Raw genomic sequence first — 12,450 nt, forward strand, 5'->3', positions numbered from 1 at the left:
CAGAAGCTTTAAAATTGCTCACAAGAAAGTGCTGGCAGACTGTTACCAAGTTAATTTTTTTTAAAGTGTCTACACCTGTGTTCCTCTTCTGACTGAAGCCCTGACAGTTGCTCCATTTCCTCCATGATGTATTTAACACCCATGTTACAGCTAACATTTCTATAAAATATTATTTATAGCATTTTTATCTCATGTCTGTCCTGTTATTTTATCTCTGTCATCTGCTACTTTGTCAAGCTCTAAATACAGATGCAAATTTTTCTGCTTCATCTTTTCAATTGCAGAAAGAAGGAAGGAAGGACTATTCCTCATATGCCCTTTGGAGAGGAGCTGGACAGTTTATGTTACAAACTTGTAAAAACCATTCCCAAAAGAGTATAATTGAAAGAAAGACGCCTACCTCATAACTGCTAATTATCTTGACTACAGAGAATTTCTATCAAGGGTAATTTCCATCAGTGAGCTTAGTCTGTTCCTTAATGGGCTGTTCAGATATGCAGAATGAATCAGGACACAGTCATCTCAGAGCACCTCCTCTACAAATGTTTCTGCATTTACTGTTCTAGGGTTGACTGGCACAGCATTCCCAGAGAAACCTGAAAAAATCATGTTAGCTCCATGACCTTTTTGACTTACTAATTTAGTCTGACAACATAGAAATTTACAAAGAGTGAGTTTATTATCAACTTTCAGACCATCATAAGAAATGTAGTAATAAAAATCAGATGTGATGACACACAAAATATTTTATTAATACAAACAGATTGTGTGTCATTTTACCAGTGCAGAAGATACAACAGATTTAGGGAGCTAATACTTTGTCCTGGGCTATTGGTCACCTTTACTGATGACCGTTTTTGCTGTTGCTGATCTGCTTCCACACTTTCTGGTGTACTTCACATTCAAGTCTACAAAGAGAGAAAAAAGAAGTCAAATAATGTGTAGCACTGTTTCTGCATTTAAATGTCGTAAGAGTAAACTGGGAAAATGATTAAGGTTCTTTTGTATCTCAAATCCACAATCTTCTTGCAGGGAATAACACCCACCCAGCCTCTGGTTTCTGTGCTTGGCAAAAAAATTACTGAAGAATGCAATAACAGACCCAAACAATGAAAATATTTAGTACTATCCCTCACTGTAGTACTAAACTGGAGGAGTCCTCTGCCTGTAGCAGAATGTCCACATAATTGTGTGAGAGGTCACTAGAGCCTGGTACCTTTTGAACGCAAATCAAGAAAAATCACCAACTTCTGTTACACTTGTGTAAGTAGCTGTGACAGCAGAGGACTTGTAGTACCCAGCAAGTGTGGGTGCCAGAGGAGCTGTTCCTGCAGAATCTTCCTCTAGCAGCCCTAGCCTGGCCCCCACAATGCTTGGGGAAAATCAGTCCCCCTGATTCTGAACTTGCTGGGGCAGCTTCTAGGTTGGGCAATTTGCAGTATTTTTTCAGATGTCAGTGAATAAGTGTTGACTCTGAGGACCTTCCCAAGCCTGGGTGTGGGGAAACACTCCCTTCTGGCATGTCAGCTTTGTTACTCCATCATAAAACTAAATAAATATATATTCTGATAAAAAAGGAAGAGAGGGAGAGGGAGAGGGAGAGGGAGAGGGAGAGGGAGAGGGAGAGGGAGAGGAGAGGAGAGGAGAGGAGAGGAGAGGAGAGGAGAGGAGAGGAGAGGAGAGGAGAGGAGAGGAGAGGAGAGGAGAGGAGAGGAGAGGAGAGGAGAGGAGAGGAGAGGAGAGGAGAGGAGAGGAGAGGAGAGGAGAGGAGAGGAGAGGAGAGGAGAGGAGAGGAGAGGAGAGGAGAAGGGAGGGGAGGGGAGGACAGGACAGGACAGGACAGGACAGGACTCTAAGCTCTGGTCTTAGAGGTCTGGAACTTCAGCATGAAATTGAGCAGCCTACCACTCTTCTGACTTTGATACAGCAGGCAGGTGAAAGACTATCTGAATATGATTTATCTCCCACCCCTCTGGCACTGTCCAAACTTTCTCTTCTTCTGCTGGCACAATGGGGAATGTGAAAAAAAAAAAGAGAATAATTATTTTATCCATTTATTTTGCACTAGCAGAGGGTTTCCTGAGGAGGGAAAGCAATAGAAGAACAGGATACTGGATACACTATCCTGGTTGCTGTGAGATGTCAGGAGCTATGTGATAATCCCTTCTTGGAACATGAAGGCAAACACATTAGCTGGCAGGTAAACACATATCCCACGCTCCTGTCTCACCATAGGCTGGAGCTCTGTCCCATCTTCATTATCCTGGAATGGTCTTGTGTTTCTGTGGTTTCGATCTTCTGTTAACTTGTTACTCTGACTCACAAAGGTCTACAAGCAAAAACCAGGGTGAGAGCGTTTGTGAAAGGAAACCATTACACTAATAAAAATACCTGGTGAAGGAAGATAATTAGCCCAGGGCTAAGAAACTGTAGCTGGTTCCTGGCTGGATGACACTGAGTGACACTGCAAGGGACTGCAGAGACAGCAAAAGTGATGAATGCAACTGAGAAAGATGAATCAAAATCTCTGTTACAACTCCTACTGCAGGAATGAGGTTTCCAGCTGTATGAAATCCCTCCCCCAGCTCTCCACCCACTTCTGCATATTGTCCTGAGGGCCACAGAGCCTCCCTTCCACCCCCGGGATGTTTGTAACCTGATTGTAACACAGACAAGTCAAATGCCTTCATGTGTTGGGAAACTCCAAATTCTTGTCTGTGTTAGCAAACTTACTCTTGATCATACAATGAGGAGGAGTTTGGATGTGCTGCCCACAGTTTTTCCATAGAAGGGTATAGAGCCTGTCCTGCTTGGAAGACTCCTTGTCCCTGGGGGAAATCCTCTCTTCACCCACAGCTCTAGGGCATGGCTAATTACACAGAATTAAGAGCAGAGTTAAAGAGAAACTACCACAAAGTATGGAAGTGGAGAAAGGAGAGCCTCTGTTTCATGAAGGAAAATTGGCTTAAGAAGTATTTAGAATTTGGCAAAACAGAGAGGGAAGAACAGAGGTCAAGGCTTCAGAGTTTTCCATTCGGTTTTATATTCCTAGCCAGGCGATGTGCTTAAGTACTATTCTGAACCAAAGCCAAAGAATATATATCTGCTTTCTTCTGTACAAAGGGTTAAGCCTATCTTTAGGCTGCCTTTTTGTTGTGCTGTTGTTGTTCTCAACAAAATTCTATGAATATTACAGAAACTCTAACAGCAGCATTAAAAAAATAAATAATAACCAGAACTCCAAAACAGTTCTGACATTGTCCTGAAGAAAGCTATCCAGAACAGTTGTGTCATATGAGTTACTCTGGCTGCTGGTTGTTTTCATGGATTGCTAAGATTTTCTCTTGTTGAGTAGTTTGTGAAGGAAAAGACAGAAGTGTCAAAAATAGCACAAAAGGAAAAAAAATATCTGCATCTTCAGATATTCTCTTAATTAGAAAGGGGTGGCACATATATATTCAAAGGCTTCAGTTACAGCACTGCATCACTATTAGCTAAGTACCGAAGGTACTACAATACAGTAATTACAAGGGTAAGATGCAGAACAACCTGTCCAGAGGCAGAAGAGTTTAATCAAGAGATAGAAGACAATGTGTTGGCAAAAGAATCTGTAAAGGTAGGAAGCAGAGCAACTCAGATTTGCATTAAATATGTACAGAACTACAGCACCTTTAGGATGTGGAGTGGATCCCTGACCTGCTACTTGTTAATTTTTTCTCATCAGTGTACAGTGAGTCACAAGAAATATAAGCATTAATCTTAGGGCACCCCATGGATCAATTTCTGCAGCTAGCTTGTCTATTTATTTATATCTTCTAATTACCAACAATATATTGAAGATATATCTAATTAGGCCTAAAGAGTCAGCCATTACTTACTGAATATGATCTAAAAGAAGGCAGCACATCATAGCTAGACACAGGAGTCAGAGGGACCCATTTACTTCAGTTTATAAATTAATGTACTTGTATCCCTGAGTCCATCCTGTTCTAAGGTGTTGGAAAGGAAGTAACATGGGTTGTGAGTTCAGATTACTAGGTCTTGGGGAAAGAAAAAGTGCTTAAAAGCTTAGAATGTCTCAAATATCTTTGCTGTAATCAGTGGGATTTACCAGCAGCTCCTGATCCACAAAGTATGGCTTCTCTGCAGTCCCATCATTTGTTTCCATATCAATAGCAAAGCAAAGGAACATGGCATCTGCTGTCACTTCAAACACAGACAGAAAACTGTGGGACATCAGGTAGGCAAAAAATCCAACCAGCAACAGAGGAACTACCCAAGCTTGCAACTCCCGGTGGTAGTTAAATGCCATCAATCCCCCAAAAACAGTGAAGCACACAACAAACACCTGTAAAGGGCAGCAAGAGAGAAGTGCAGCCTCATTAATCATGCAGAAATGTTTCTCAAGTAAAAAAACAATCTCCCCAAACCCTGAGGCAAATACATTACAGCCAGTATTTTAAGAGCACATCTCATCTGGGAGACAGCTAAGCAATTTCCAGCATCACACAGCTGTGGCACTTTGTGTTCAATTCCATGTATAAATACCACAGGGCAGAGGAAACCTCTTGCCATGTATTTACCAAAGACTTGATGCAATTGGAACTGCCAGAGGGTCCAAGGACACTGCTATCATACAACAAAATAACTCTGCAAAGGTAAATTCCTCAGATATTCTTCTCTCCCAAACTTATTTTATAGCATTGACAACACTGGATTTAACAAAGATAAACTTTATTTACTTTAGGTATATGAAAAGATAATCAAACCTGATTTTCCACTTCATTTTTACAGAACCAATATTTTTATTTACTCTTACCTTTCCTAAAAATAGGAGAAAATCTCCAAAGCAGCTAATGGATGCAAGTTTAGCAGAATTCCTTGCCAAAATACAGACAGCATCCTTTGCTGATGTACAAAAATCTGTCCCATTTATGGCTGTAGTTGTGTATGCATGCTGAAATGATATAATAATGTAGTGAGAGAGGAAACACTGATAATCTAGATTTTACTTCAGCAAAACACAAAGCCTTAAACTCCATTTGGAATTACTGACTTTATGAATATAAAGAGTTATTTATTTTAAATTACTATAATAGTCATGCTTCTAAATTCAAAGAGTTTTTCTACATAATTTCCACCATTAGCAAATGTTACAATAGTGACTAAATAAATCACTGAAGCCACATTTATCAGTTTATTTTAAAACACCGAAGTTCCTGACCCCAAAATTTGTGAATGAATATGACACAATTACCAGAGAACATCTGGAGTCACACTGTCCAAACTTACAGGCTATCTATCTCCAACACTGCTGGCCAACTGTGTAAGTGGAGAAATGAAGTTATGCATTTACTGGGTCATTAAAAGTTGATGATTAAAGAATTTTTATACATGGCTCTTTCAAACACTTTAGTGAAATTCAAGCTTATAGTTATAGCCATTAAACAAACCTTTTTGTGAAGGATTCTGGAACTAGACCAATGCCCTACCCCACTCAGAACAACAGATAATTGGGGCACTCCCAGTTTTTCAATGTATTGAGAATTTTACATTATATTGCTTGGTGGAAACTTGCCTGGATAGGTGGGGAGGATATTTACCTTCATGGATTTGATTATTTTTGCGCTTATGCATAAATTAACATGTATGTCCCATTTATGGAACTCCTCAGCAAGGTTTTGAAATTATGTCCAAAATATCAGCTAAGAAAAGCAGCACTCATGATACATGAAACATATTCTTGGCTTTACCAGCAATACTTATGAGTAGTTTCCCTTTACTCAAACTATTAGAAGGCAGATTACACCACAAGAACTTTAGTCACATCTGATATGGTCAGTAAGAGCCACAGTGTGCAAGGGATTACTCTTCTAAAGGAATTTAAAAACCAAACATGTACGTGGTGCTTACAATTGCTTTCTGCTTCACCTGGAAGTGAAAAAAAAACAGCCCATAAGGGGTTTACTGAAAGTGAATTATACTGGCCTACTGAAAACCCTTCCTGTTCAAAAATCTGTTTTTTCTTACTTACAATTCAAAATATAAAACAATTTCAGATATCTGAAGCAAAGAAAATTCATTTCTGTAGAGTTCAGTTTCACCTGTGAGCAATTTCTGTAGCATGGCAAAGCTATGACATTGTCTGAGAGAAGGAAGGAAGGAAGGAAAGGAAGGAGGAAGCAGGCAGGAAGGCAGGCAGGAAGGCAGGCAGGAAGGAAGGCTGGTTAAATGCAATCAAAGAGTTTATGCCTCTTTATTGTGGATATTATTTATATAAAAAACAGTGATTTTTCCTCTGATAGTAAAGAAAAAACCATTGACATTCTGTAAATACTGTACTTACATATTAGAAAATACATCCATAGATGGAAAAAGTATAAATAAAGACCACAGATCTATTGCCCATTCTATGAAAACATCAGAGACACCAGTGAACTCTACAGAAACTCAAAGAGTATCTGCATAAAAATATGTTTAAACAAGCAAGCTCACTTCATTCCTAAATAGGAAGAAATGCTTTCTTTGCTAACTTTCATTTATCCTGAGGGTGTTCCCCTCCTGGCAGGATGCCATCACACCAGAACTCCCAGGATGTGGCCGCAGGAGAGCTGCCAGTGCCAGCCCTGCTGGCCCAGGACACGGGCAGAGATGGCCTCACATCACACTGCCTCTGTCTGCCACCCAGAGCTGTCACTGCAGATTTCAGACATGGACAGATTTCTCTTTATAACATGCTGTGAGTTCAGTCTCTTTCATCATTCCCACTAAACACACAGGGAACTGAGACACAAAGTAGAAAAGTGTTTTCTAAGTTTGTTTTTGTTCCTTAAGATCTAAATTCACAGAGCAGATCCTGATCTGGTGAGGACAGTATAAATTTTGCCAATAAATTAAACAGAGATTCTGTATTCATTATAAATTGCAAAAAATGTGTTTTAAAAATAAAAAAGAATGTTGAAAAAGCACGTGAGCTTGTACAAACATTGTTTCCAAACTTAAAATAAATACTCATTTGCTTGCACTCTTGAAATAGCCACTTTGGTATTCAAAGAATGTGCAATGAAAAGAATTTCTGATATTTATTAACTAGAATGGTTACCTTGGAAAGATTGAAAATGACACTGGAGACTGTACACTACCTGAACAGGCATTTGTTTTGTTACAAACCAGCTGATAAAAAATGGCATTTATAGCAGTTACAACTTAAACAAATAATGTAAGTATTACCTAATGATAATACTCAAGAAATAAAGGCAGCCAGGTAATAATCTAACATTCTAGAATGAATAGGAGAGAGACAGAAATTAATGAACTGCCGAAGGCTACAAAACTAGTCAGACACATGTGAAGCAAGAATATTACCAGCACAATTGGAAGACTCAGCCAAGTGATCTCTACATTTTAGCAAAAAATACATTTCTGAGAAAAAAATATTTGAAGGGTTTCTTGTTCAGCCTAGAATCTTTTCCCATGCACTTGCCTCACAATTTTCAAGTTTCTCATACAGACCCTATGCCCTGATCCCATCCGGCCACACAGAAAACGACATATTCTCACTAACAAAACACATCAAACATTTAAGCTAACATACATTTCCATGCAACTCAGCATTGCACAAAAATGAGCTCAAGTAATTTTTCATTCTTACTCATCAAGGAACACCTAACACATACAAGTTATTACCTATATTTGCAAATAATTTTGGACTTTCAACAAAAAAGCTTATATATCCCATTAAGTTTAAAATTGCAGCATATGTGCAATAATCCAAAGGCTTTCAAATTAAAGATTGTTGCGAAGGCTAAGATGGAAGACCATGGCCAGTTAAGAACCTGCTATCATTTAGAAACAGGTTATTTAAATATGTTTCTACAGAAAATATTTTTCCATGCACAAAAGCTTTAGTGGATTTGAAAATGTTTGGGAGAAGAGCAGCAGGAATGATCCAAAAGGCATGGAATGTCTTCTGTCTGGGGAACGTGAGGCTCTTCTGTCTGGAAAAGACATGACTGAAGGAGATGCAGCAGGAGGCTCACGCTGCCGACTCATGAGAAATGCAGGGAGGCTGTGTAGGCTTAGATGGCTCACTGTTTCTTCCAGAACAAAGGCCAGGCAGGGGCAGGACAGTATGAAGCATTAGGAGCCAAATTTAAAAACAGACGGTATTCCTTCTCACCATAAATCTGCAAACTGTGGACTGCTGGGCGAAGGATGCTTTAGCTTCTAAAAGTTCACAGGAGCTCAGCGGAGATGGGGAATTTCAGGGAAAAGAATCTGCTGAGAGTTATTTAACACACAGAAAACATACAGCTCAAGAAGTCCCTAGGTTGAAAACAGATTCAGAAACAGCACAGAGGCAGGGAAATATCCTTTTGTTCTACCTTAGCATTTGCTCACAGTGTGAAGATGGGATACTGAGCTAGAAAGAGATTCAGTCTGATCTTATATACACATTAGAACTCATATTTTTATCTTTGCCTAATAAATTGATCTTTTACAATGGTAGTCTCTGTTCTGGTGACAAGCAAGTAATGGTGGCATTGAAAGCATTGAAAGCACAGCGGATAGTGGACTGGGATCAGCATTTATCTTTCCACCAGCAAGTTGATCTCGTATCACCACCTCTCTGAAGAACACAAGCTCTTCTGCCTTGGGGCCTGGGAACTAGACGCTGATTTCTCAGTGTCAGGATGAATAAATAGGGAATGTGAATGTTTACATATTTCCAAATACCACAGTATGCAAAAAAATCTATTTAAAGAATATATCCTTCTGTGCCTCACAACACAGAATGTCAAAGGTCTTGGAAAAAGTGACCTGGTAGTTTCATGAGAAAGGCGCTGTGGCTCGGATCCAGGCTGTAAGTTCTCCAATTGTTGAGAATAATTGCTACTTTGTGTAACAGCTGAATTCAGTCCTCCATTCTAGGGCTTGCTTTCATAAAATTAGCTTGGGGAGAAAATTGCCATAGCAACAGAATCTTCTTAAAAAGGAAGAAGGAGACATGCTGATCTCTCATTCCAGTTCAGCTTTTTCTGCTCTGCTGGTGTTTTCATCCCAATCTGATCTTATTGCTGCCAACTCTCCTGGGGGCTGCCCTGGTCAGCTACCCCCAGTGCAGTGTAGCTCAGGCTGGACCTTAAATTGTCTTAGCCTGCAAGTGTCACTGATGCCAATGGAAGCCCTTCAGAAAACAAAATCCAGTGGTAGCAAGAGGCAATGAGTGTGGCTGCTGTGCAGCAGTTAGTGGTCTGGTGAGAGTGTTGTATCATGACTCTCAGATGGTGGGAAATGAGAGCAAGATGGGCCTTGTGAGGCCCCACTGAAGAGATGAGGACATACAAGACTGGAAGGGACTTTCAGCCACTCCAGTGCCTATTTCAGATTAACATATTACGCAAATCTCCTAAGTGGAAAACCCCTTCTTTAAATCACTTAGGACTTCCCCTCTCCCAGGCCTTACATGTGGAGCTGTTCCAGACAGTTGTCCTGCTGGTCCTTAGGAACCTTCCAACTTCCAGACATTTATTCGTGAACAATTTATATCTACTCTACTCTATTTTTCTGCTGATCTTGTCAGGCTTTTAGCCCCCTCCCTGCTGTCTCATAGATGGCTAATGGGCTTGCTCTTGCCCTTCATTTGTCACAGGATATTCCAGTCCCCTCCATGAGATAAGCCTGAGCACATAAGCAGCAACTTGTACAATGGCATTTATCCCCTTCTTTCCAGTGCAAGTGTTTCATCTCGTAGTTTCCAGGACTTCCATTTCACCTTATATTTTCAGTCTGGACTTACTGGAGAAAATTTTCAGGTTTCCTTGCTTCCTACTCTCTGCGTTATTGACTCCTTCCATGGCTGTCAGCCAGTGGGTAGGACCAACACAGCTTTTTTCTCAGAGGGCAGTTGGGTGTCCTTTTCTGCTGCATCACAGTGTTACATGTGGGCTCCATTTCCATGACAGGGTTGGAGCAAAAGGATCCTGCTTTATGTGCCCATTGCATGATGATTACACCATTACTGGGGTTGCTTTCAGGGCTTCTGCACTTAGTGAGAAAATGTTCTTATTTGGGATTTTTGAAATAAATCAAACTGAAGATTTTCAGAGAGTTGTTAATAAATTTCTCTGCTTAAAAGCAGAGAATTACCTGTCACTCGCTTAATTGCCTTTTATTTTCTCTTTCTCTCTCTTTTCCCCCCCTTTTGTTTCTTCTTAGTGGGATAGGGAAGAAGAGAAATGTATCAAAGTAAGAATTAGTCAACTTTGTCCAACTGTATTCCCTACACGGTTCTTCCTACAGAACAAGTTAAGACCTAAAGATTTTTGTTTCCTATTATCATATACATAAAGTCCATAGGGGGGAGATAAACTTATATAAAATATTATTTCAGTGTAGAAGAACATTTTATCCTTGTATTTTCAAGAGGATTGAAAAATTAGCTCTATATCTAGAAGCAATATTGCCAGTAACATTAAAATGCATTATTGTTCTTGGGAGGAAAGAGAAGTAGTTGATGGGGTGAGGCACAATGTGTTTGGCATGGAGAGAACTGTTCTTTACAATAGCATGCATTAATTTTGGTTTTATCTAGGTGAATTCTCCAGAAGGCATTTAACTGAAACCTCCTGATAGGCTTCCATCCAAAGTTCAAGAGACAACCAACTGCTATGGATATAGAGCCGTTAGACAGACTTGCTTTGGTTTATTACACTGCACAATTGCTGGCTTTCAGCTCCCAGGAAGGGTCTCTGTCCCAGGAAATGGGGCTCACACCCTGCTGAATTCACTGACAGCCCAGAAGGCTGCAGCACTGCAGCAACTGTGCTGATGAACACAGAAACCACACCCTGCTCAGCAACCCCTTCAGAAACCCAGGCACTGTACTTTGGAGCAGTCACTTTGCCAACTGGCCGCAGATAGACCTAAAGCAGACACAGAAAAGCAAAACTATCCAGTTGTGTTGTTTTTAAAAAGTCACTGCAACAAGGCTGTAAAGGGAGAACATGTGAACACTTCGATGTATCTAAAGTTAAGACTGCCATCAGAACTTAAGAAAGCAGGAGAGACACAGACCTCATAATTCCCAAATCACATTAAAAACCAGTATATTCTTTTTACAGAAGAAAAATTTCAATCTCCTAGATTTTACTTGAGATGATTGGATATGTTTATCTGGAACATACTGAAACTATCAGAGCCAGACAAAAAATCTGTGGTAATTCTGACAAGTGTTGGCAAGCAGAACAGTCAAGTAAGGATAGTGACTTTATACTCAGAAAGCACTTTTCAGCCACAGAACCCTGAGTGCTTTACAATTGTTGCTAATGGATTATACACACACATGAATCACTTTGCCCATGACTGAAGTGGAACAGCTTAAGGAGTGAACTGTTTTACAGCACATAGCAACACTACACCACAGTTTAGCACAGGATCCAGTTGCAAATCCAAGAGAAATTTAGGAAGGCTGAATGTAATTGTCCATATTGCAATCTGCACAGGACACTGGGCTTACATTACCCCCCCTGCAAATATGACAATAGCCAGCATCTAGCACAGCACTCTCTCATGACAGGAAGATGACAGGGTAACTCTTTGGCTTGTTCCAGTTAACTTCCAGGAGAGCTGAGCAGAACCTAACTGAGCCTGCATAGAATGAGTCACTTCAGGGATGCATTCAACTATTAAAGTCAGTATTAAATATCATCACATGCAGGGTGGTAATGCAGCCCAGAAAGTACCCTTAGATAACATAATAGAGCACTTGGTTGACTCTGCATGGGAAGAAAGAAGCTTGCATTCTTTCACCAGGGTTACTTTCTCCAGCACCTGTTTCTCATCTGCCAAGTTCTCAGAGGGAAAACAAAATACTGTTTAATCCTGATTAAACTTGTGAATGAAGGAACAGAAAGAATTTAAATTACCTAAGCAGTTTAACAACAGGTTGAAGAAAATAGTGCAGAAGTGATTGGATCATCTATTTTTTTTTTTTTTAGAGCTTCAGGTAATTATATGCTTTTCATTAAAGTGAAAATAATGCTAGAATAAAAAGCAAAAGAATAGTAAATAGTAAGGAATGCTAATTTACACAATGATCTTTGGACCAACTTTTACAACAGCTGTTCCACATTTAAGGTTACAAAAATACCAAAATCTGAACTTAAGGAATACTTCTTTAAGAAAATGTTAGAAACACAGGTACAATTTTTTAATCCCTCCCTCCCAAGTCCTACTCTCAGGTCTGTGTTCAACATATGTAGGAAATTTCTACCTTGCTCCTGGCAGCTTCCACCCATCTCAGTAGGAGCTTTTAAGAGCTCGCTACTTCTGTTAATCAAGAAATATGTCAAAGCTGCTTAAAACTGCAGACATTTTTTCCTTCCTTTTTTCTTTTCTCTTCTACACATGGCCACAGATTTTACAGAACCAAAGACTAAGACTTTCAAT

The 12,450-nt window shown here is 39.8% G+C and overlaps 1 protein-coding gene across 1 annotated transcript in view; it reads right to left on the minus strand.

Annotated features, from left to right (window-relative positions):
• Positions 1-656: 656 nt before the first annotated feature.
• The window catches only part of SLC44A3 (solute carrier family 44 member 3), a 35,669-nt gene continuing 23,875 nt past the window's right edge, over positions 657-12,450 (minus strand). The window contains 4 exon segments of the mRNA XM_036388271.2: positions 657-908; positions 2,231-2,329; positions 4,112-4,348; positions 4,820-4,957. Coding sequence (XP_036244164.1) covers positions 903-908; positions 2,231-2,329; positions 4,112-4,348; positions 4,820-4,957 — 480 coding nt within the window. The 3' untranslated portion in view covers positions 657-902.

The sequence above is a fragment of the Molothrus ater genome, chromosome 9 (assembly GCF_012460135.2).
Source record: "Molothrus ater isolate BHLD 08-10-18 breed brown headed cowbird chromosome 9, BPBGC_Mater_1.1, whole genome shotgun sequence".
Classification (NCBI taxonomy): Eukaryota; Metazoa; Chordata; class Aves; order Passeriformes; family Icteridae; genus Molothrus; species Molothrus ater.